The sequence below is a fragment of the Pituophis catenifer genome, unplaced genomic scaffold, assembly GCF_029215685.1.
Source record: "Pituophis catenifer annectens isolate HBS135680 unplaced genomic scaffold, rPitCat1.0.hap2 SCAF_32, whole genome shotgun sequence".
Lineage (NCBI taxonomy): Eukaryota > Metazoa > Chordata > Lepidosauria > Squamata > Colubridae > Pituophis > Pituophis catenifer.
Window position 1 is genome coordinate 368799 of NW_027256912.1, and position 26431 is coordinate 395229.

Sequence of the window (26431 nt, forward strand, 5' to 3'; positions counted from 1 at the left end):
TGAGCAGCCCCCCCCCCCCAGGCTCCAGGCAGGGCGCCATGGCTTCCCGGGAGGTCTGGCTCTGGCAGGGTAGGGAAGCGCCCAGGAGCGATCGCCGAGTCAGACCTGACCGCCTTTAGCGCAGCGCAGAAGAATCAGATGGAAACGCCTTGAGTTGCACAGACGGCCTGGACTCCCCGCGGGGGAAGATGGGGGCCCAGGAGAGCCGAAGGGGACACGGAAAACCAAATCTCGCTCCAGAGGGAGCCGTGGAGGGCAGCCAAGGGAGCGCAGCTGCGGGGGCAAGAAAAGCAAGAAGGGCCCCATCCCCTCGGGGGAAGACCAGGCAGAGCTGCTCGGCTGACGTCATGGCTTTTCTGGGCCACTTTGGCTTCGGTTGCGCCCAAGGGGGAATCCCACACCTTGCAAAGACCCCAATTGTGCCCCCCCTTGCTCAGCGGACCTTTGGAAGCCGGTTAAGAAGGGGGGGCTGGGGTCCTCCCCTCCCCCTCCTTTTTTCTCTCCTTCCTACTTCTCTTGCTTTCCTCGCTTTCTCTTTCTGGGCCCTCATCCTCTTGGCTGGATCCCCATCTCTGTCCCCCTCCTGCCTTGGCCCCCCAGGAGCCCCCCCCTCGGGACTGGCCAAGAGCCCCTCTGGGAAGCGCAGCGGGCGAGGAAGCAGCGGAGCAGCGGCTGCCTGCATTGCCTTCCTCCCAGCCCGGCTGCGGGGATGGAGGGCTAAGCGGGCGGCTCTGCGCCTCTCCCTTCCCAGCCCCGTTGGAGCTCAGGCTGCGGGAGCCCCACCGAAGAGAGCTGCCTGGGGGACCAAGGCGGGGAGGCCTCCGGGACGCTGGAGCCTAAGCGGGGCTTCTGAGTGGCAGCTTCACCCGACGCCTCCCCGCAAGAGGCGACAGCTGGGCGGGCGAGGAGGAGGAGGGCGACTGAGAAGTTATTCTCCGGGTTAGCGGATCCTTCACCGCTGGGCTCCGGGAAACCTCGGAGGCTTCGCTTCGCAGTGCCCTTCGCCGAGGTTGCAGCCCCGCGGGCTGGGGAGGAGGGGATTAGATCCGGCTGTTGGAGGGGTCCTTATCACCCACTAAAGGGACGGAGGGGGGAGGATGCAGGATCCCTTAGAAAGCCTTCTTTCCCGGGGGAAGGGCAGCTGCGGGAAAGAGGTGCTGACAGGGTCTCTCAGCGAGAGAGCCTTCAGGGACGCCCCCACCCCCCACCTGGATTGGTGAACAAGGGTTCTCATGAAGATGATTGTATAACTCTTGGAGGATGGGTCCTACAGCTTCCATTTTACCTCTTTTCTTACTTTCTCATTCTACAAACCTATATTTTCAGCCACTGACAGTAGGAATATTTGCTCAAATTATAAACTGTTCTTGGGAGCTGCAAAATATTAAATTCCTCTGAATGACTTTCACAGATTTCTCTTTAGCTAGATTTATTGGGATGAATAATGCAATAATTCCAGTCATTCAACCATTTCCCATTTCAAAACAAACTATTTAAGTGGGGATAATTACTGCCTTCTTTCAAATAAAAGAAACTTTTAACAATTCTTTCAATATCACATTTGTGTTATATCTCATGTTTGTACACTTGTTCTGGCTGTGAGCTGCTCCTTTGTGTTGAGGTCTGGCCTCAGAAGGATAATGTAGCACTTGGGGATGAAGATGCAGCCCAGCAGACCAGCACTGGAGGCCAGGATGGAGAAGACCTGCACAGCCACCATGGATTTCCCTTTGGTGCTCAGGTAGGTGGGCACAAAAGTCACCCAGACACTGCAGAAGACCAGCATGCTGAAGGTGATCAGCTTGGCTTCGTTGAAGGCCCCAGGCAGGTTCCTGGCCAGGAAAGCCACCGTGAAGCAGATGACAGCCAGGAAGCCCATGTAGCTGAGGGTGACGTAGAACATGACAACGGCCCCTTCGTTGCATTGCAGGATGATCTCTCCAGGCTGGGAGTGGAGGTCAGAGTCAGGGAAGGGGGGAGAAACTCCCAGCCAGGTGGAGCAGATGATAATTTGGACAGCAGAACAAGAAAGGATGATGGAGTTGGCCAAGCTCTTCCCCAACAATCTCTTCACTCGGTTTCCTGGTTTTGTGGCCAGGAAGGCCAGCACCACCGTGATGGTTTTGGCCAAGAGAGAAGAAACGGCAACTGAGAAGATGATGCTGAAAACCGTTTGTCGGAGAAGGCAGGTGGCCTTCCTTGGTTGACCAATGAAGAGAGAAGGAGACAAGAAGCAAAGCAGGAGGGAGACCAGGAGGATGTAGGAGTGGTCCCGGTTGTTGGCTTTGACAAGGGGAGTTTCTCGGTATTTAATGAAGATGATTAAAACAAGGCCTGTTGTTAGGAAGAAGAATAGGGCAAAAGAGACCAGGATGATGCCCAGATGTTCTTCATAAGACAGGAAGGTTATGACTTTGGGGATACATTGGACTCTGGCCTCATTTGGATATTTATCATCTGGACACTTGGTGCATTTTTGCGTATCTGAGAAAGTCCAAAAGCAATATTTCTTTAATATACTGTTTTTGTTACATTTCAAAAAATACCTTTTTTGGATGACAGCTGTTACCATGGGCATTTTCCAAGAAGTATTTCTTAGCTATTTCATTAAAAAGAGCAAAAGAAGGATATTTTTTAAAAAATGTAGCTAGGTATATGAAGTTGAGGGAAGTCCTAGGATCTTAATTATTTCCTGTGTAATGTGTAGAATCTTCATAGGAATCTACATTATTAGAGGTTAATAATGAATCATATAATCTTTTTAGACAAACATCCTGAGTCCTGCCTCATGGCAGTTAATATCCTGGACTTGGAGGATACCTATAGTATCTTGTAACATCTGGAAGCAACCTGGAATTAAGGAGAAACTTCCTATCAGTGAGAACAATTAGCCAGTGGAACAGCTGGCCTCCAGAAGTTGTGGGTGCTTCAACATTGGAGGTTTTTAAGAAGAGACTGGACAGTCACTTGTCTGAACTGGTATAGGGCAGTGGTTCTCAACCTTCCTAATGCCGCGACCCTTTAATACAGTTCCTCATGTTGTTGTGACCCCCAAACATAAAATTATTCCTAAAACCTTTGAAAATATGTGTTTTCCAATGGTCTTAGGCCAGGGGTCCCCAACCTTTTGGACCTCAGGGACCACCAAGTTCATCATTTTAAATTTTGCGGACCACTAATACGAATCCAGCATGCCGCTTGCTGAAGCACCTGGACTTTCAGTGACAGGATGGGGTCCTTTAGGCACTCTCCCTCCTCTCTCTCTCTCCCATTCTTTCTATCTCATTCTCTCTTTCTCTCTCCCTCCCTCTCTCTCTCCCCCACTCTTCTCTCTCTCATTCTCTCCTTCTCTCTCTCCCCTCTCTTTCTCTCCCACTTTTTCTCTCATTCTTTCTCTTCCCCCACTCTCATTCTTTCTCTCTCCCCCCTCTCTTTCTCATTCTTTCTCTTTCCCTTTCTCTCTCTCCCCCACTCTCTCATTCTCTCTTTCTCTCTCCCCCCACTTTCTCCCCCCTCTTTCTCTCTCTCCCCCACTCTCATTCTGATTCTCTCTCTGATTCTCTTTCATTTTGTCTCTCTCTCTCATTCTCTGATTCTTTTTCATTCTCTCTCTTTCTCTCTCTCTCATTCTGCCTTTCTCTTTCATTCTTTGTCTCTTTCTGTCTCTGTCTCTCTCTCATTCTCTCTCTCTCTCTCATCTCATGGGCCAGCCAGTGTCTTGGGGCTGAGAGGAAGTCAAGCGTCTCCCTGAGAGACCGAGGTGTGTGGAGCACCAACAAGGGCCGGAAGAAGTGTGGGAGCAAAGCACTACTTGAACTTGCATGAGCATTCGCCTTGGTATATTTGTGCCAGCCGGTGGCCAAGGCAGCCCTCATCTCCTGCCGCTTGGGACTCGGAGCGGTAAATGGTGACTGGTCTGGGGAGCAGCCAGATTTTGCTCTCCATTGCGGATGCCAGATCGGCCTCCTGTGAGCTCTCGTCTCTCGAGGAGCCCAACCAAAGTTTGCAGCGCCACTTCAGGGAGCGCTCCTCGAGAGACGAGGGCTTGCAGGGGGCCGATCTGGCATCCACAATGGAGAGCAAAATCCGGCTGTTCCCCAGACCAGACACCATTTACCGCTCCAAGTCCCAAGCGGCAGGAGATGAGAGCTGCCTTGCGCCGCAAATATACCAAGGCAGAATTCTGATGCCGCACTTACAGCGGAGAGAAGAAGCCGGATTTTGCTCTCCATTGCAGACACCAGATCGGCCCGCTGGAAACTCTCGTCTCTCGAGGAGCCCGACCAAAGTTTCCAGCACCGCTTCAGGGAGCGCTCCTCAAGAGACGAGAGCTTGCAGGGGGCTGATCTGGCGTCCGCAATGGAGAGCAAAATCTGGCTGCTCCCCAGACCAGATGCCATTTATCACTCCGAGTCCCATCACAAACGCCGCTTCTTGCCGCTTGTGTCGCCCCCTCCACCACCACCACAACAGCACCATTCATTCCGGACGGCGAGGGCTGCACTCCTTTTTCCGTATTGCACCACCTGCAAAAATGCAATACGAAAATTTCTCCGTGGACCACCAGTTGGTGACCACTGTCTTAGGGGATCCCTGTGAAAGGGTCGTTCGACCCCCAAAGGGGTTGTGACCCACAGGTTGAGAACCCCTGGTATAGGGTATAGGGGGTGGATTAAAAGACTCCAAGGTCCCTTCCAGCTCTGTTCTATTCTGATTGATTGATTGATTGATTGATTGATTGATTGATTGATCTACATGACTGGTAGAATATTTGTGTAATGAGTTCCCCCCATAACAATCCACAGCACCAGATTATGGACCAGTGACACCTTCTCAGTGATCCTCAAGGGGAGGATCCAATATACAGTGGATTGCAAGGTCTTTCAGAAGGTGGACCTAAAACAATTCATCAAATTTCAAAGAAGTCAGATGTTCCTAGAAAGGTGAATTTAGCAGCACATATCCAAACTAAAAAGCAGAAGAGATATTTCCTCTGCTGTTAGTAAAGCTTGCCCAGTCTGCCATCCCCTCCTCCCATCTCTTCCCAGCCCCTCCTTCCAAGTCTTTTTGATTTACTTCCATTTAGATAAGAAATTGTGCAGATTAAAAAAAACAATGACAGCTGAGCTTCAATGTGTCTTTTAACTTCCACTTTCATGAAAATCCTCTGGATGGATCCAGTTCTACAAAGCCTCCCATTTTCCTCTGTGTGACCCACCTTCCTGAGTGGAGAAGGTCCCCTCCGGACAAGGAACGCAGTCATAGCAGCAAACTGGCTCTCCTTCTCGAGCCCTCTTGACAAATCCAGGATGACAACTTTCCACACATTTGGACTGAGGCAGGGACTGAGCAGAAGAAAAGGAATGCCAAAGAAAAGGTGTTAGGACTCTCCGTCCATGGAAAATAGAGATAGAAATGGAAGGAGACAAATAGCCTCTGGTCTTCATTGAGGTAAATAGGAAATCTCTGACTACTTCTAAACAGATGCAGGAGGTAAAACAACTGGCAGATTCTTCCTTTAGTTCCTCCCTTTTTCTTTTGGAATTTAACATTACAATAAAGTCCTTTTCTATTTAATGTAGTCTAAAGGGATGGAATTGAAAAATGATTTATGTATGATGATATAATCATATTAAAACTGACAACAAAGTTTACTCTAAAAGATTTAGGAAGCTTTTATTCCATTAGATTTTTTAATGTAGAGTAAAACTGTGATGGAGAAAGAAACCTCTGACCAGTAAGATCTTGAAAGGTTTCCATAAAACATGGCAAAGCCACTCCACTTAGGTCCCGTCTCTTGAAGAGCTTCCATGAGATGACACCACCTGGCATGGGAGGCCAACCACCCCGGAGACTCCAGGCTTTGCCCACTTGTAATGGAACCTCAAGCTTTGGAAAATAGAGAAAAGACACCAAAATTTCTCCCACCTTATTGAGCAACTTTAGCCATGAAAGAACATCTTGGTCGATAGAAAGTCTCTGTCTTTCAAAATACGCCAGAATTTCTGTCCTGGGATCCTCCTTGGGGAGAACCAAGGAGATTTTGATGCCTAGATCTGCTTTTATTTCTCCATTTTGGTCCAAATACAGTTTCCTCTCAGAAATATTCCAAAATTCATTCTTCTCCAGAAAGGGATGAAACTAGAATGGGAGCATCCAGGAATTTGAAAAGTTGAAAACTTTGTTTCTTATCCCACATTGAATCTTTCTTCCACAATTGTCTAATTCCAAATATGGTTAAATAGGATACAAATACGGCCATTATCTTCATAAGTGAATGAAAATGTTTGAGAAAGATTCGTTCATCATATACTGACAAAGCATAGAGAAAATATAATTGACACAATTGATCAATTATAGGGAACATTCTAGAGCAGATGACAAATAAAATGAACAGAGAAAGAAAAAAGATGATTCATAAACTCTTTGAAAACAAGAGGTTGATTCCCATAAAGCATGGGTTGATCAAGAAGAAAGTTGTCAGGCTAATCTTCTCCCTGGTCATCCTGATGGAAAACACCTCCAGATGGAGAGTGGCTGGCTCTGGAGAATTTGATCGCTGAAGAGGGAGCCGGGTTTAGAGAGGGGAGAGGCACTACCGATCAGTGCTTAGTTCTTCATCAACTGATGGAAAAATACGTATCAAATAGACCTGCATCATTCTACGCCTGCTTCATAGATCTCAAGGCAGCCTTTGATACGGTTCCCAGGACTAAGCTATGGGAGAAGCTGGAAGCTGCCTCAATTGACCACAGGCTTCTTCATCTGTTACCTGCCCTACATACTAAAACATCCCTCAAGGTGAGGTGTGATATGCAGGGGTCCCTCTCGAAGTCAGTTAAAACTCAAAAGGGGTTAAACGGGGGCATTTTGGCCCCCCTGCTTTTCAACTTTTACATAACTGGTATGGTAAAATGGCTAAACAAACCAAATAACCCCCCCCCCCCAAAAAAAAAATAGGTGACCGAAGCATCGCCCTCCTGCTCTATGCAGATGCCCCTGTGATCCTCTCCAGGACACCAGAAGGCCTTAAAAGAGCCTTGCGAGCCCTTCTCCAGCACTGTAATTACAATCAACTGGGCATAAATGATGAGAAAACAAAGATCAAAAAGGCCAAAACTTTATTCATGGTATCTAAATGGCCACAGAATAGAGCAGGGAAGCACCTTCAAATCCCTGGGGGTGGCCATTCAGGCCAAGGGTTCAAGAGAGATGCAGCTGCCCTGGGCCAAAGATCAGCCAGCACCATTCTTCATTGTTTCCGCACAAAGGGAGGCTACTATGTCCCTGCTGCTCTTAAGCTTTTTGTGCCCAAGTCGTTAGCACAGCTCCTTTATGGGACGTTGCTCGGACCGTCAGCTTCATGTTTTACATCATTAGAAGTAGTTCAATCCAAATTCACCAGATCAATTCTCCAGATGCCACGTTGTCTCTCAAATGCACTTCTGCGCCTGGAGACAGGATTGACAGAAGCCGAAGCAACAATCCGTATAGTGGAGCTGGCAGCAGATTCGGACAGTGAGGAGGTTGGGGAGGGACATGGGCCAGTCCTGGAGTCTGGGGAGGCTCTGATGAGGGCTCTGTGGTAGTGCGCACACATTTGCGAACTGGTAGGGAAGGTAAGTGAATTTCACCCCTGGATTCTCCCTTCTTCTCTGATCCTTCCCTAGGCAGCCTCTTTCCCCTCATCCCAAAAGTCATTCTCACCCATCATTGCACTTCCTAAATAGATTATGGGAACTCTGGTGATATCACTGGATTTCAGTAACGGACTCACAAACAATTGTGTGATGTGATTAGAAAACTGAGTGGCGGATGATATGATAACTAAGTGGATAAAAACTGTCTTCAATGTGATACTCAAATAATTTTTAATCTTTTTAAATTTTTCCTACGACACCTGAAGGTTATGTTTGTTTACTTGATTGATTAGTCCATGGGCCAAATCAAAGTGCAGAGTTCCAAACACAAATTATTACTAAAATCCGATAAAAACAATTTAAAATGGAATTTGAATAAAATGCAATTCAAAATAAGATTGGAATAGAATACAATAATATATGGATAAATAAAATATGATAAAATTATATTTCAATATCACCCCTTCAGTCGACCCCAATCAGTCCCACAAATGCTGATCTCAACCGAGCCATTTTGCTCAAGTACTGAGCTGTATTAAATGTTGTTTTCAAATTCTGGCTGCAGATAAGGTGAGTCGTTTTGATATGGGATTCCCAATGGGTCCTTCGTTTGGTATATGGACCAAGGTACCTGCCTCTCACCCTCTTATGCAGGCAGCAATCAAATAGGATGTGAGCCAGGTCTTCTCCCTCTGCCACTCTGCAAATGCAGAGACGTCCATTATAAGGTCTAGAGTGGAATCTCCCATATCTGACCATTGTGTCCAGCTGTTTGAATCTCGCTCACGTAAATCTCTCCCTAAGATGTTTTGGCAGTTGTAACTTTAAATAGTTGTCTAGTTGAAAAGTAGGTTTGTATTTGCTCAGCCATTTCAACTTACCCACCTTACTAAGAATAGCCATGTCATTTTGTGCTTCTATATCCTTAATTCTTTGGGCAGCTGTTTTTTTTAATTGTTCTCCTGTTACGTAAGAGACAGGAAGGCCACAGCTACTTCCACAATTAATCAGTTTAGTGATCCAAGAGGTTTGTGATTGTGAGTTTATCTGCTCTAGTAAGCATAACTTGGGGAGTCTATCAGTCTCCATTTCATTGACTTTGTGCCAGTGGTTACATGCTTTTGTCAGATGTAAATGCCTTATTCTCTAATGTGTAAATAGTATATGAACGGGGTATCAGGGGTTAATTTATTCTTCACTCCTTAATGTATTCATAATTCACCACTCCCACATCTAGCTCCTCCCATTGTATATATAAGGAGCTGTCTGCATCCTTTTCCTTGCTTCTATCTGTGAATATTCAGTGAATATAGAATGCCTGTTGTAAATAAAAGAAAATATATTCAAACCTCTAACTTTCACTAATCTTATTGAGTCTGATCCTGAAAATATTGCAACAAGCTGGTAGCAGAGGATGGTTAATTGACTCAATAAAAACTTAAAAATGTCTAAGAAAGATAGGCCCAACACCAGGGCATACAGCAAGGAAATGGAAACAGAACAAGAAATAATCAACGAATCCACAAACGCAATTTCGAGAGAATCCGAAGAATACACCACTGAAGACGAAGAAATAATAGATGAAAATGATGACCAGGAGGAAATCGAAATAGAGAATAACGAACTCAGGTCAGAAATATTAAAACTATTAAAGAGCCAGAAGAACGATGAAAGCCTCATCGCGAACCTCCAAGATATGCTGAAGAACAGCGGAGCAGCAAGAGAGAAAAACATCACTAATGAAAAGTCTAAAGACCCAAAAATAGTGAGTGATATGACTGCAGAAAAAAATATTGTGAAGAAGAAAAACGGTGATCCAGCGCGAAATTTTGAATGGCAGCCATCTTGGTTTCAACAGGCCTCCAAGGTGAGCGAAGCAGAGCCAATCAAAAAGCTCAATTCAAAATTTCTGGCGCGAAAAACGTTATCAGACAACGAAAATGAAAAAGAAGATTCAAACTCCTCAGAAGAATCAGAATCAGAAAGTGAAAGTGATTCAACAAACTACCAAATAAAATCAGCAATGAAAACGCTTTTTGCTGCATTTGGGCCAAAACTAAAAATTACTAAAAAGCTAACGAAGAAGCGAGCGAGCAAGCCAAAGCCTCAAGACCTGCCCGCTCCCATCCTGACTACGAGAGCGCCGACGCCCGAACCCAGAGAGCCCTGCCGATACCGCCCCACGCCACAGACCGAAGCAAGCACCAACACCCTCAAAAGAAGAGGAAGAACAGCCGCCGTCGTCAGGACTCCCAAAATCGAACCAGAGGCCGATTCGTCCGAGGAGGAGCAGAACGAGCGAGCCGCAATGAGGAGAACCTTTCACGACGACTCCAAGGAAGAAATGGACAACGCGCATGCGCAAGACTACGCAGACGGTCCGGGAAGACATGAACTGGCGAGGAGACCGTGCAGGCTCGTTGCGAGCATCCCCATGCCGTTTTGTAACTTTCTGCATTTACGAGACCACAGACTACCTCAGGTTGTAAGTAATGGACCTAATAATGTCGGAAATTTACCCAGTGACTTCCCAAAGCTAAGGGTAGATGGCATTAATTTGCAAGAATGGTATCAACAGCTCCAGGTTGTCTTTATGAAGGAAAACTTACTGTTTTTTATCACTAGTCCCCCAAAAAGACCTTGGACTCTAAAAATAGATTGTTTACACCATAGAGCATTTTTCTTATTAATATCTAGTGTGTCTCCTGCAATGTATCACAGCATTAAGCCAAATCTGACTGTTTCAGAAATTATTCAATGCATGTTTAATTTGTTTCACAGTGACAGTGTAGCTACCACCACAAGGATGTCTAAAGATTTCTTTTCATCTAGGATAAAACCAGGGGTTTCCATAAGTGAGCACTTAATATCTTTAAACAAAATAAGAGCTGAGCTGCATTTGAGGGGGGAGGTGATTTCAGACCAAACAATGAAAAGTGTTATTATCAACTCACTTGATCCATCATGGGACAATTATATAACACATTTAGACACAATCAATCTAGGATACTTATCCATAGAAAGTCTATCCAATAAATTAATAGCAGAAGACAATTCAAGAAGGAATCGTTCTAACAATCACATAGAACACAAACCATATAGGAAAGTAGCTTTCCAAGAAAAATATAATGAAACATTTAAATGTCATAACTGTGGATCCAGGGAACACAATAGGAGAGATTGCCCCAAGATTTCAAAAGAAAGACATAGGTCAGAATATAGAAACAAATACAATTATAGACAGTCTTCCATAGATAGACATAGATATAGAAGCCCACCAAATTACAAAGAGAATAGAGGGGGCAGAGATAATTCAAAGGATAGAAAATCTGGTTCACTAAATGGATTAAATAAACAAGACAACACTAACATACAGCAAAATGAGAACAATAATTGGCTTATTGATTCTGGAGCAACTAATCACACCACTAATAACAAAAATATACTGTCTTCATTTATAGAAGATAAATTTGTAATAAAGGTAGCTAACCAAGAAAAGGTTCAAGTATTAGGTAGAGGGAATGTAACCTTGCCTGGTCTAGGAAAAATAGAGGGGGTATTGTTAATACCTGAAATACCCCATAACATACTAAGTGCCATAAAACTAAGTAGAGATTCTGACATTAACATTGTTTTTTCTAAAGGAAAAGCGACTTTGGAGAAGAATAAAATAAATATAGGCACTGTGATGATTAAAGGAGGCCTACCTTATCTGATAACAAAGGAAAAATGGTTGCATAACATTGATTCAAATATGGAAGATTGTATTGAAGTAGATAATGAAAATATTAGCAACAGTGACAATGATGAATGTAAAATATCTCATGATCACATAGATACACACAATGAAAAAAAACCAAAAATAGGTAAGCCAATTCATGATGAGTGTGCTCACATCTTACATAGGAAGTTAGGACATGCCAGTTTTCCTGTAGTACAAAAAATGACTGAACACGCAGAAGGTGTTAAAATAAAAAATTGTGAAAACTATTTGGAATGCTCAGTATGTAAATCTACAAAATTAAAAACTAGTCCCAGACCAAGAAAATCTACTAGATCAACCAACAAAATTTTTGATTTAGTACACATGGACTTAGTTGGTCCATTAACTCCATCAATCACTTATAGAAAACGTTACTTCTTGACAATAGTAGACGATTATAGCCGCTATGGATTTGTTTATACATTAAAACACAAAGATGAAACCTTTCAAAAATTTAAAGAATTTTACAAACGCATAGAAACACAACACAATATCAAAATAAAACAAATCATGACAGATAGGGGATGTGAATTCATGTCTATAGAATTCTCCCAATGGTTAAAAGACAAAGGAATGTTACATTACACATCTAGCCCATTTTCTGCGTTCCAGAACGGGATTGCGGAGAGGAAGAACTCAACATTACAAACCATGATTAGATGCACATTGGAAGATGCTGGCTTAAGCAAACAATTCTGGTCAGAAGCCTTACATTATTCAAATTACACACAGAATAGAACCTGGTCCAGCATTGTGAATAAGACACCATATGAAGTGATGTATAATAGGAAACCAAAATTAGCACACATGCACATATTTGGAGTCACTGCAGACGTACACATACCTAAGCAATTAAGAAGAAAGGGAGAAAACGTATCCAGAAGACTCAGATTTATGGGTTACGAGACAGGCACTAAAGGGTACAGATTCATTGATAATAATAACAAATTTATAGTCTCCAGAACCGCTGTGTTCCATGAACAGGCCAACTGGTCTAAAATACATCTTAATGAAATATTTCCAAATAACAACAAAGATACAAAATCTCATGAGGAAGAGACTATAGAAAAGCAAGATATCAACAAATATAAAAACAAAACCAAAACATGGACAAATAGCCAACACAAAATAAAAACAGATACACTAACAAAAAAGGAAGCAAGATATTTGCATGATAACAATAGTAAACCTAAAAAAACTATTAGAAACACCAGAAATCAAATGCCAAATAAATACAAGGATTATATAATGCATATGGATGGTGAGCCAACAACACCTAATACATATGAGGAAGTGTTAAAACTCCCTAGTAAAGAAAAAGAAAAATGGGAATTAGCGATGAAAAAAGAGATGGAAAGTTTACAAGGACTAAATGTATTTACACCTGCAATTGCACCTAAAGATAAAACAATTATTGGTACCAGGTGGATATATAAAATTAAGAACTTAGAGGGAGGCAATACCCTATACAAAGCTAGACTAGTTGCACAAGGTTATGCACAGAAATATCCGGAGGACTATACTGACACATATTCCCCCACAGTAAGAACAGAGAGTGTCAAAACAGCTCTAGTGGTAGCATCAGCACTCAATCTTGATGTATTCCAATATGACATACAGACTGCGTATCTACACGCAAAACTAGATAAGGAAATATATGTAAGAGCACCTCACAGTCAATACACAAACAAAAATGAGACTTGGTTGTTAAACAAGAGTTTATATGGGTTAAAACAATCTGGTAAACAATGGTATGATTGTTTAGTAAAAGTACTTAAAACCATGGACTTCAATGCTACCACTGCTGATAACTGTTTCTTTGTCAAAAAGGGTGATGATTACATAGAATTTGTATTGATTTATGTGGATGACATTTTATACATAGGAAAACATAAAGAGAGAAGAGAAACTTTTGTAACTAAGCTAAATGAACATTTCTCGTTAAAATCTCTAGGCAAAGTAAACAAATATCTTGGTGTTCAAATTAATAAGACTAAAAGAGGATTCAAACTTACTCAGAGAGATAAGATCATAGAACTTTTAAATAAATGCAATCTAAATAATGCCAAACCTTGTGATACTCCTATGCAAACTGACTTTCTAAGAAATACTGATGAATCTTCTCCCGAATTCAAAGATAACACATTTTATAGATCAATCATAGGTTCACTTCTTTATATATCTAATTGGACAAGACCAGATATCGCTTTACCACTCAATTTATTATCCAGACATGTCAGCAAGCCAACAATGTATCACTGGGAAGCTGTTAAAAGAATTTTAAGATATCTGAAAAGTACACTAGACTTTTGTTTAATGTTAGAACCTAACGATAATAAAGAACCAAAGCTTACATGTTACGCAGATGCGGACTGGGCTGGAGACACCTCATGTAGAAAAAGCACATCTGGTTATATATTCCTCTTAAATGACTGTCCAGTTTACTGGTACACTGGTAAACAAGAACTAGTGGCCACTTCAACGACAGAAGCAGAATATGTTTGTTTATCCAAAGCTGCAAATAACCTTGTATGGTTTAATGATTTAATTTCAGATGTTTGGAAAAAACCTACTTTGCCTTTTGTTATGCATGAAGACAATAAAGCAGCCATTGAAATATCTAGATCTGACGCCATTGGACAAAGGTCCAGACACATAGATATAAAATTTAAACATGTGAGACAATTATCTCAGGATGGATTTATTAAAACAGTGCATTGTGATACTTCAGAACAATTAGCTGACATATTGACAAAGCCTTTACCTTCTAAGCAGCACAAATATTTAACTTCTAAATTGTATGTTTTGTATTGTCCTGAATCTGAATGTAATTGGTGTTGCATAACGAATCGGCATTTAGAGGGGGATTTGTCAGATGTAAATGCCTTATTCTCTAATGTGTAAATAGTATATGAACGGGGTATCAGGGGTTAATTTATTCTTCACTCCTTAATGTATTCATAATTCACCACTCCCACATCTAGCTCCTCCCATTGTATATATAAGGAGCTGTCTGCATCCTTTTCCTTGCTTCTATCTGTGAATATTCAGTGAATATAGAATGCCTGTTGTAAATAAAAGAAAATATATTCAAACCTCTAACTCTCACTAATCTTATTGAGTCTGATCCTGAAAATATTGCAACAGCTTTGATTTTGGATAGTGGATGAATTGTATACATTCCCAATTCAGCTCTAACTGCTGCAGCAGATGTCCTTAGATCTACACCCACAATACAGCTCAGGTGCTGGGACTGTGTTTGTTCTAGTACTGTGGTTGAGTAGAAATCCCAAACTTCTGCTCCATACAAGAGCATAGGGGGAACCTTTATATACTTTAATTAATGGGCCAGGGATTAATAATAGATTAATGGGAATTAATAGGTTAGGGATAACTTTTTGCTATTGGATGTCAATTTTTCTGTTATCATTAATACTGTCAAGTTGATAAATCCCCTTCACGCAAGATTTGATCTAAGATGTAGATCCTAGAGTAAGCTAATTTGATGTGATTTAATTTAAAGAATATAAAGCTTTTCTACTTAAAAATCTTATTTGAAACTTCATTTAAAAAGTTTGATAAAATAACAATGGTTTTAAATCAACTTAAAGGCGATAATCAGAAGCAAGCAACAATTGTTGAATCGGATGGATTGGATGGATGGATGGACTGGAACTGAATTTTTTTTTTTTTAATTTGATTTATATGCCGCCCTTCTCCGGAGACTCAGGGCGGCTTACAATGTGTTAAGTAATAGCCTTCATACTTTTGTATATTTATACAAAGTCAGCTTATTGCCCCCACAAACTGGGTCCTCATTTAACCTACCTTAGAAAGGATGGAAGGCTGAGTCAACCTTGAGCCTGGTAAGATTTGAACCTGCAGAAATTGCAGGCAGCTGTGTTAATAACAGGGTGCATTAAACCACTGTACTACCAAGAATTTGCTGCTGGCATCCCTGAAGAAGGAGTCTGGTTTGAAGGCAGGCTGCTTGGAGATGGCTGGAGAGGCCATGGACCCTCAAGACTCAAAGTGGACAGAACGGATGACTGAAGAAATGGATTCTTTCAAGAAGATTGAGGGAGATTGGGGAATGGACGTGTCATACTTAACCGGAAAACAAGTCTTAAGAGTTGTCGTGTTTCAATTTACAGGAGGTCCTGTGACTTTGGGGAATAGAAAGCAGTTGTTGGGAAAGATCCTAATTAAAGTTTTAAGGAAACCAATTATTATTAAGAATCAAACAAAGATATTGAATCATGAACAGATTCAGGATGGATAATGGTCTGTGGTGGTCTGTGGTAGATAAGAAGCTCCTGTAAATTTTCTCTGACTTAAATACAATAGCAGATAACAGACCATTCTGAAGTTTTTAATTTTAACTTTATTGTTGGATTGCCTGTTAACTACGTTTTTTATATACAGCATATAGATGACAAGTCAAGTAGTTGCAAATAGATTTGTAGTTTATAATTGTGGGCCTATTTTGCAAGGGGGAGAAACTATTATTGCTGTATTGTATTCAACTGGGGGGACAATATGCAAGTTTTGTCTGTTTTTAATGCACAATTAAAATATATATATATTGTCCAGCTTTTTTTTGTCTTTGTAATAGTTTTATTTTCCAAAACTTGTATTTTACCTTTTTGAATAAAATAAAATTTAATAAGAGGAATATCAAGTTTCCAGAAACAATATTTATCATTAGGACACAGAATGGTGTGTAAGTAAAAAGCAATAGAAAAATATTTGATTTTTAGCAACTAGGACTTGACTAACAATAGAGTCTCATATAAGAACATTAATGATGGACTGGAAGAAAGATGAGGGACACCAAACTTGATATTTATGTTTGTGAAAATGATCTCAAAATCATAGTTAACTAGAAACAGAATCGGAGTCAGCAGGGAGATGTTCATGGAAAGAAGGCAAATGCAGCCATAAGAATCTCAGGAAGTGAATGTTCTGGTTTGGGGAGACCCCAACTCAAGGACCAGGTCCCCTTGCAGGCACCACGCTTGGAGGAGAATTTGCGAATTTGAAAATCTACGTGTGAACTTCAGGGAAGGAGAAATAAGCCAAGGAAGAGATCAAAGGAGCTGCTCTTAGCCTTGAGGAAAGAGAACAAGGAGAAGAGCTGAAGATCAGGAGGAGTCTGGGAGCCCCTTTTCCAACTGACACAATCTCTCGGTTGGAGAAGGGAGGATGCAGCCCTCTCCCAATCACTGACACACGTTACACACGAGTGTAAGATCTGCTCACTATTATTCTAGGGTGTCAGTCATGCAAATATGCATTCAGTTACAAGAGAGGAGATTTTAGCTGAAGGAGAGAAAAAATATGATCAAAGGATGAGCTGTTTTATAGCTGAGCCAGTGAAGCAGAGAAGTTCAGTCTCCTCTTCATGGATTGTCTGATTGCAAAGACGGAGCAGCCATCAGTCAGAGAAGCTTTAACTGGGATTCCTGCAGAGAGGAGGGGTTGGGCTAGATGGTCTCAGGGTCTCCTCCAAATTTATAAATGTTGTCATGCCACAACATGTATCTATTGTGCTGTTTTAGCTCTAGCCCCACCTAGTGGCCGGGGGCAGATAAGCCTAACTGTATGGTCTGAAGCCAGACTCCCTTTTCTCTCAGCCTTTGGAGGAGATGGAAGCAGCCGGTTTGACCGAGTCACATGGTCATCCGGAGGCCTCCGTCCCTCACACGGAGCATCGCTGGAGAGGTTCCAGCTGCTTCTTTGTTGGCTGATAGTTAATGCTGCCTATCTCCTATTTATATTTGATTCTCACTCTTTGCATTTCCTCAGTTTCTCCGTGCCAATGAAACACCCAGATCCACCCCAGGCTCCCTTTCACTGGAGGAGAATAGGGGGGGTTTAGCTGCCTGCTGAGCTGCACACAGACCCACCTGCAGTGGGGACGGAACAAAGGGGAAATTCCACCACGCTCATCACAAACCCACAAATACAGGAATTTATTTAAGAAAGAATACAGCATTTTCAAATGAGCAGAGTTTAATATCGAAATGCCATGGTATCTACTCTTTGGAACCATTATTCCCTGAGTAATTGAATTGGCCAGATCTGTTGAGTTGGTTCCCCTCCTTCTCCTCTGGATTCCTCCTCCAAAGGATCTAAGATTAGATGGATCCATATCAGGACCCCCATACCTGCCACGCCTGCAGCCTTGGAGACCCCAAACTCTTTTCTCCCTCCTTCCTTCTCCTCCTCGATCTGGAGGAATAAGCGGCATTCAAGGCCTGGGCCAGAGTCTGAATGATACTGTACTCATGGTAGTCATTTGGGATCCGGATCCTGTCCCATTTCCACTGGGACTTCAGTGGGGCTTCCTGGGTGCATCTTCTGCGGCCTTTGACAGAAAAGACGTTCTTTGAAAGAGAACAGCGGAAATAAGGATCTTGAAACTTTTCTTCCACAAAGAAATGGGGTTCAAAGTCATCATCCATTGGCCTTTCTTTTCCCAGATAACCAAAGTTCAAAATACTATGGATGTATTTGAGAAGTCTGCGCCTATTTATTTTATACCCTACAAAACTTGTGAGGATCCAGACTTTCCCTTCAATGGGTCCTGAGAGACGCATAAATGTTAAATGGAAAGGAAGGATTCTGCCCCAAATGGGAACATTTTCTATGAAGTGAACAAAGACGTTGACTTGTCTCCACTTAGAGAGGGAATCCCTGAGGGATGCTGTATATCCAGTTGTTGAGAACAGTTGTGATATAACCACACAAATTCCACTCCTGACAAGCATTGGAGGAAAAATCCTCATGAAATTTTCTCCATTTTCTGTGTCTGAAGCAAAGAGGCCAATCAGGGTCCATCTGAAATGGAGGAGCAGGTGGACAATTGCTGGGTACTGGAATCCTTCTTTGGGGAGAATATGGTGGAAAAAGGGGAATTTCCTTTTATCACTCAGAGCCTCTGAAACAATGTCATGACTGATCTGAAAAAGCAATGAAGAATGCTGTGTTACATTTGGGATCAGATCAAGTCCAAAATATTAGATTTTAATAAATCCAACCTGGTTCTCATGAATGTATTAGAATAGTTTGTTAATCAGACATTGTTTAAAATATTAAAGGCAGAATATTAGCAAGATTGTATCATAATAATGGAAAATAATAAGCAAATTAAAAAACAATAAAAATGTAAATCATATTACATTATCCCACCCTACAATTTATCACAATTAGATTAACATGTGCAAATGCCAACTGGAGTATTCTATTCCAATAAAGGGCCTATTATAATTTTCGAGGATAGCTGCATCTTTTTTTGCTTCTCTATCCCAGATTCTTTCTGGAGGAAATTTTTTAACTTTTTTCTCCAGTTATACAAGAAACAGGCAGAACTCAAAGCCTAATAAGATTTGTCAGTTGCATAATCCAAGTTTGGTCTTTCATTGAAGTTTTCTCTGTTCCAACAGCCACAATTTTCAGAGTCTGTCAGTTTCCATATGTTAAATTTTATGCCAATAATGCCCATATTTTCTGAATTTAGACAAAGCAGAAATTGTGTAAATTCCCAAATCAGCTCTGAGGGCAGCAGCTGGAGTCCTTTTACCCACCCCAAGATACTCCTCAGAGGCTGATATTGGGTTGGTCCTGCTGGTGGTTTCTCTCTGGAGCCCCAAACATCAGATTGATGTAAGAACATGGAGGAAAACTCAGATTATTTATTTATTTATTTATAATTAAATTTATATACCGCCCTACTCCCGAAGGACTCAGGGCGGTGAACAGCCAAAAAAGTAAAATACACATAATACAAATGTTAAAAACTATTTAAAATACATTAAATACTTTGGCCCGATTTAAAACACCCCAATTTATAAAACAAATTTAAAAGCAATTAAAAGGGAGGTTAGGCCAGACCAGCCTGCTGGAATAAGAATGTTTTGAGGGTGCGGTGGAAAGTGCGCAAATCCGGGATCCTCCATATCTCCGGGGGAGCTTGTTTCAGATGGCAGGTGCCCCCACAGAGAAGGCTCTCCCCCTGGGGGCCGCCGGTCAACATTGTTTGACCGAAGGCACTCTGAGGAGCCCCTCTCTATGGGAGCGTACTGGTTGGTGACAGGCTACTGGTGGCAGAAGGCAGTCTTGTAGGTACCCCGGTCCTAAGCCATGGAGCGCTCTAAAGGTGGTAACCAGAGCCTTGAAGCGCATCCGGAAGACCACCAGGAGCCAGTGCAGCTCATGCAGGAGGGGAGTCACATGGGAGCGCCACGTAACTCCCGTAACCACCCACGTGGCCGCATTCTGGACCAGCTGGAGCCTCCGGGTGCTCCTCAAGGGGAGCCCCATGTAGAGAGCGTTGCAATAGTCCAGGTGGAAAGTGATGAGGGCATGAGTGACCGTGCGTAATGAGTCCCGATCCAGAAAGGGACGCAACTGGCGTATCAGACGAACCTGATAAAAAGTCCTCCTGGCCACAGCCATCAAATGCTCTTCTAAAGACAGCCGTGAATCCAAGAAGACACCCAAGTTGTGAGCCCCCTCCATGCGGGCAAACGACTCGCCCCCAATAGTCAGTGATGGCACCAACTGACTATATCGGGATGTCAGAAACCACAGCCACTCGGTCTTGAATGGGTTGAGCCTGAGTCTGTTTCTCCCCATCCAGATCCGCACGGCCTCCAGGCACCGGGACATCACTTCAAGGGCATCATTGGGGTGATCCGGGGTGAAGATGTACAGTTGAGTGTCATCAGCGTACTGATGGTACTTCACCCCGAAACCACAGATGAGCTCACCCAGCGGCTTCACATAAATGTTGAACAGAAGGGGCAAGAGGACCGATCCCTGTGGCACCCCACATACAAGGGCCCTCAGGATCAACCTCTGCCCCCCTGTCAACATAGACTGCGACCAGTCGGAGCGAAAGGAGGAGAACCACCGCAACACGGTGCCCCCCACCCCTAACTCTTTCAACTGGTGCAGCATGATACCATGGTCGATGGTATCAAAAGCCGTTGAGAGGTCTAATAGGACCAGGACAGAGGAGCAACCCCTGTCCCGAATCCTCCAGAGATCATCAACCAATGCGACCAATGCCGTTTCCGTGCTGTACCCAGGCCTGAAGCCCGACTGGAATGGATCTAGATAAGCCAATTCATCCAGGTACTGAGGAAGCTGTCACGCTACCACACTCTCAACAACCTTCGCAACAAAGCGAAAGTTGGAGACTGGATGATAATTAGCCAACACTGCTGGGCCCAGGGAAGGCTTCTTGAGGAGAGGCCTCACCACCGCCTCCTTCAAGGCGGCGGGGAAGACATCCTCACTGAAGGAAGCATTAATAATCCCCTGGAGCCAGCCTCGTGTAACCTCCCGGGAGACCAGCACCAACCAAGAGGGACCCAGGTCCAATAAACATGTGGCTGCGCTCCTCAGTCTGCCCAGTATCCTGTCCACGTCTTCGGGAGTCACAGAATCAAACTCTTCCCAGATAATATTCTTAAGACCTGCCTCCATCATCCCCCCTGAATTTACCCAGTCAGAGTCTAAGTGTTCCCGAATCTGAGCGATTTTGTCATACAGATACTATACAAAGTCCTCGGCTCTACCCTCCAAGGAGTCCTCCCGCACTTCCTGGTGGAGCAGGGAGCGGGTCACCCTAAACAGGGCGGCTGGGCAATTATCTGATGATGCAATAAGAGTGGAAAAATAATTACATTTTGCCGCTTTTATCGCCACCAGGTAAGTCTTAATATGAGATCTTACCAGTGTTCGGTTGGATTCAGAATGGCTGGCCCTCCAACTGCTCTCCAGGCGTCTTTTCCGGCGCTTCATCTCCCTCAGCTCCTCGGTGAACCAAGGAGCCAGGCGAGACTGGCGCCGGGTCAGAGGCCGCAAAGGCATGACCCAGTCCAAAGCTCCAGTGACCGCCCTATCCCAGGCGGCCCCTAGGTCTTCAGTCGAGCTGTGAGCCAGAGCCTCAGGAAATGGCCCAAGCTCCATCTGGAATCTATCCGGATCCATCAGGTGCCTGAGGCGGAACCACCTCACCGGTCCCGCCTCCCTGCGGTGGGGTGTGGTGGTTCGAAGGTCAAAGTGAAGGAGAGAGTGATCCGACCATGACAAGGGCTCGATCGCTATATCCCCTATCTCAAGATCACTCAACCACTGACCAGAGACAAAAACCAAGTCCAGTGTGTTTCCCCCGGTGTGAGTAGGGCCATGAACTAACTGGGTCAGGTCCATAGCCGTCATGGAAGCCATGAACTCCCGAGCCACCTCAGACGCCTCACCAACGGATGGCAGGTTAAAATCCCCCATGACCATAAGACGCCACCGTGGCTATAACGTTGAGCAGCTCGGGCAGGGCCACCGCCATGTGGCAGGGAGCCAGGTATGTAACCAGCAAGCCCATCTGCACCCCATGACCCCACTTCACAAGGAGGGACTCACATCCAGCCGTCTGAGGAACAGTGGCCTCCCTTGGACCAAGACCTTCTTTAATAACAACTGCCACCACCCCCGCCCCTCCCCTGTGACCTTGGCTGATGAAATGCACGAAAACCAGGTGGGCACATTTCAATGAGGGGGTCCCCCCCTCCTGGCCCAATCAGGTCTCCGTAATATCCGCCAGGTCTGCTCCCCCTCCTGAACAAGATCACAAATAAGGGGGGCTTTATTTACCATGGACCTGGCGTTGCATAGCATCAGCCGAAGGCCTAGGGCCTGAGGGTCTCTGCAACCTGGGGAACAAGAGGAGCATTGGAGGCTGGAGCGCGCCACCGCTCGAAGACAGCGAGCGCGCACTCCAATAACATGATATGGCCCCCTGCTCCCGCCATATCTGCCGCTCCCACCCACAGTACTGATATAATGTCCATCAACAACACAAGCTCTAAGCCCCTCCTTGACCCCGATTCCCACACCTCCTGTGCCGCGCTCCTCAGCCGGACCAGGCCCCCTCCCCGTGGGTTCTCCCCCATACCCACACAACACACACCCCTCCCAGAACCCTTTAAAATCTTATTAAAAAACTTCCCCAAAAAACCCCACAGCCCCCTCCTCGCAACATGCCATCTTTCAGGATTCCAAAATCCGTCATCAAGATAGGCCCTTGATAGAGTGGAGGGCCAAACCTGCGAGAGGGGGGAGTCTCGCAGGGCAAGGAGCTCAGACACCGAGTACATCCGATCATTAGGGGTGAAAATAATCCGTGGTCGGGAGACCACCATGATGTTATAAGTCCACAGGGGAAAAGTTCCAATCCATGGCACAAGCAACTGGACTCCATTGCTCTCTCACAGCAGTGGAGGGGAGATATATGCCATTTGACACCTGGAAATTTCTTGGCCCAACCGTCCTCTCACGAAGGCCGACCAGTTGAAATAATCTTAAAATTGATGGAAACCGGTAGTGAAGGGCAGCCATACACCGGCTCCCTCCGGACTTGTATTCCCAGATCCCATTCCCCATACAGGTTTGGAGAAGTCAAAAAAGCCCAATCCTCCAGCTCATGGGCAGGATTTAGTTCAGGAAGAGGCTTGCAGTCTTGCAATAATTGGGGCTGAGGAAGCTGGAGAGCTGTGAGGTTTTCATTTAAGCACCACTTTCACTCCTGCCCTTTCTCTAACGGAGCTCCTTGGAAGATGAGGGAGTCAAGATTCAGGCTCAGAGAAAACAACCCCAGGTAAGGAAAGGTGTTACTTGCTCTAATGGCTGACCATCTATGGCTAGGATGTCATTTCACAAAGACCATAACTTTTGAACTTGCTTTATAAATTATCAGATAATTATTAAGACAAAACAATCCAAGTCTATACAATCCAATGTCTAAGTATGATAATATCACATTATCGGTATAAATCAGTTTATTCCAATAGGAATTTAGCAGGCTAAACATGTGTACCTATAACAGAACTTATAACAAAATAAAAGGGTTGGAAGGGACTTGGAGGTCTTCTAGTCCACCCCCTGTTCAAGCAGGAAACCAGGCATAATAGCATTAACTGTGAGAGGGATCCTGGAGTCTTCATGGACAATCAATTAAATATGAGTGAAGAATGTGCAGCGGCAGCCAAAAAAGCCAATGCAATCCTATATTGCATTAACAGAGGGATACAATCAAGATCAAGAGAGGTACTAATACCACCCTATAAAGCCTTAGTAAGGCCACACCTAGAATTCTGCATCCAGTTTTGGTCACCACACTATAAAAAAGATGTTGAGACTCTAGAAAAAGTGCAGAGAAGAGCAACCAAGAGGATTAGGGGACTGGAGGCTAAAACATACAATGAACGGTTGCAGGAACTGGGCATGGCTGGTCTAGTGAAGAGAAGGACCAGGGGAGACATGATAGCAGTCTTCCAATATTTGAGGGGCTGCCACAGAGAGGAGGGGGTCAAGCTGTTTTCCAAAGGCCGGACAAAGGCCAGACAAAGGCCGGACAAGGAATAATGGATGGAAACTGAACAAGGAGAGATTCAACCTGGAAATAAAGAGATAAAGTTGCCTTCAGAAGTTGTGGGAGCTTCATCACTGGAAGCTTTCGAGAAGAGACTGGACCGTCATCTGTCAGAAATGGTGTAGGGTCTGCTTGGACTAGATGATCTACAAGGTCCCTTCCAACTCTCTTAATCTGTATCTATCTATACTATTCCAGACAAGTGGCTGTCCAGTCTCTTCTTAAAAGCCTCCAGTGATGGACCACCCACAATTTCTGAAGGGGAGACGTTCCATTCCTCACCATTAGGAAATTTCTCCTTAGTTCTAGGTTGTTTCTCTCCTTGATTAGTTTCCCTCCATTGTTTCTTGTCTTGCCTTCTAGTACTTTGGAAAATAGGTGGACCTTCTCTTCTCTGTGGCAGCCCCTCAAATATTGGTACATTGCTATGATGTCACCCCTCGTCCTTTTCACTAGACTAGACATCCTGGATTCCTGCAACTGTTCCTCATATGTTTTAGTCTCCAGGCCCATAATCATCTTTTCTGCACTCTTTCCAGAGTCTCTACATCATTTTTATAATATGGAGACTAAAACTGGATGCACTATTCCAAGTGTGGTCTTGCCAAGGCATTATAAAGCGGTACCAATAATTCATGTGATCTTGATTTTATCCCTCTGTTAATGCAACCTAGGATTGAATTAGCTTTCTTTAACTGCTGCTGCCTCATATTTAACTGATTGTCCACTAGGACTCCAAGATCCCTCTCATAGTTACACTTATTGAGCCAGGTTTCAGCTCATCTGTAAGTGGACATTTGGTTCTTCTAGCCTAAATATAAAACATTACTTTTCTCTACAATGAATTTCATTTTGTTAGATAGGCCCAGGGTTCAAGTCTATCTAGATCCATCTGGATCTTCAGCCTATCTTCTGGGGTGTTGGCTATTCCTGCCACTTTAGTGTTGTCTTCAAATTTGATGATTTCCCCATTTCTCCTCTCATCCAAATCATTCATGAAGATGTTGAAGAGAACTGGGCCTAAAATGGAACCTTGGGGTCCCCCACTGCTTGTTTCCCTCCATGCAGACGTAGTTCCATTGAGGACCACAGGCTGACTCCATCTGGGGGTGATGCTGTCTCTCCCACATATTTTCAGCTTCCCGAGAAATAGGTTGTGGTTTACTTTGTCAAAGCCTTTTGGAAATCCAAGTACTGTATACTATGTGCACTGCATTTCATTGGTCCACTAATTTAGTCATTTTTGTTAAAAAATGAACTAACTTTTATTTATGATCTGTTTTTTGATCCTGCATGAATCCTAGTAAGTCATTCATATCTACACTGAATAAGAAGGGTTTAAATATGCATCTTTCCCTTCTTCCTTGGTAAGTATAGATCCTTCTTCTCATGGCTCCATTGAGCCCAAACCTCCCTCTCAAACAAGGGCTTGGATCAGGGCCAACAGGCTGAGCTCCATTTTGAGGGCAAAACATTTTCTCCATCATATTTTTCTGTTTATTGTGTCAAATGCTGCACTAACATCTAGAAAGCCAGCAAACCTTATTTTACCTCACTGATATAGATTAGATATTTCAAGACAAACTTGTTGCCAATATTAGATTATTAATATGCATTATTTCTTACAAAATCTTTATAGCATTTAACTCTACCTAAAACCTTCTGCAAGAAATGATTTTTTCTCAAGTTTAACTAAGAGGATCATGGCATAAATTTTAGCCACAATATCTGCTAGTCTATTTGATCTATAATTGCTAGAATAATTTTTATTCCACATTTTAGATAGATAAAATGCTACTATTGCCAACTTCAATCCGACTGGATAGGGCAGGCATCATTTATGTGTGAAAATGAAGATGCCAAGAGAGGCCTCAACAACTAGGGATATTTTTTGATCAGTTAAATAGTTGGTAGAATGTCTTCTCCAGGGAATGTATTGCTTGCATTTCAGCCCTTTTCTGATGAATCTCGACATGAACATAATGGGGTAAAATATTGACATTTTTGCTAATATGGAGAAAAGCAGCTATTGAATTCCATGGAGAAGACATTATTGCATCTATTGCTCACCCACCACCACCCACCCCTCACTTTACCAGAAGGAAAAACACACACAAACCTGTGGGATTTTGTAGGTACCTCCTAATGTTGAAATCTGGATGGAGATGCCCCTGTTAGCTGCATCAAGAAGAGCCAGGAGGTTTTCCTTCCTTCCACAGCTGTAGTTGGGGACATTGGCTTCTCCAGTGGAGAGAGAGTCCAGCAAGGCATCTGAAGTGTGGAAAGTGCTCACATAGTTGTTATGGATGTTGTAGCCAAGTGTGAGATTGTGCAAGAGATGGGAATTCTTGTTGACCAGTTGAATCTTGAAAATGAATACTAAGCAATACGAAAAACTGTAAGAAGTCCTATTGAAAAAAAAGTTATTATATTCAACAGCCACAACAAATACTTTTGTTACATATAATATATATAATCCTCCATAAGCCTACTGAGCCTTAAACCAACATTGATCCAAAAGCAATGATCAGTTACACAAATATGGAAATGGGCTGAGATACGGCAACTACAACTGATTCCACCACTACT

The 26431-nt window shown here is 43.6% G+C and overlaps 1 protein-coding gene across 1 annotated transcript; it reads right to left on the reverse strand.

Annotated features, from left to right (window-relative positions):
• Window positions 1–1618: 1618 nt before the first annotated feature.
• Window positions 1619–4113, reverse strand: LOC139326293 (vomeronasal type-2 receptor 26-like; the record flags this gene model as incomplete). The annotated part of the gene is made up of 2 exons (XM_070956453.1): window positions 3900–4113; window positions 1619–2484 (listed from the first exon to the last, which is right to left on the reverse strand). Coding segments are annotated over exons 1-2 (1080 nt in total), but the record flags the coding sequence as incomplete, so codon positions are not given.
• Between the last annotated feature and the right edge of the window lie 22318 nt (window positions 4114–26431).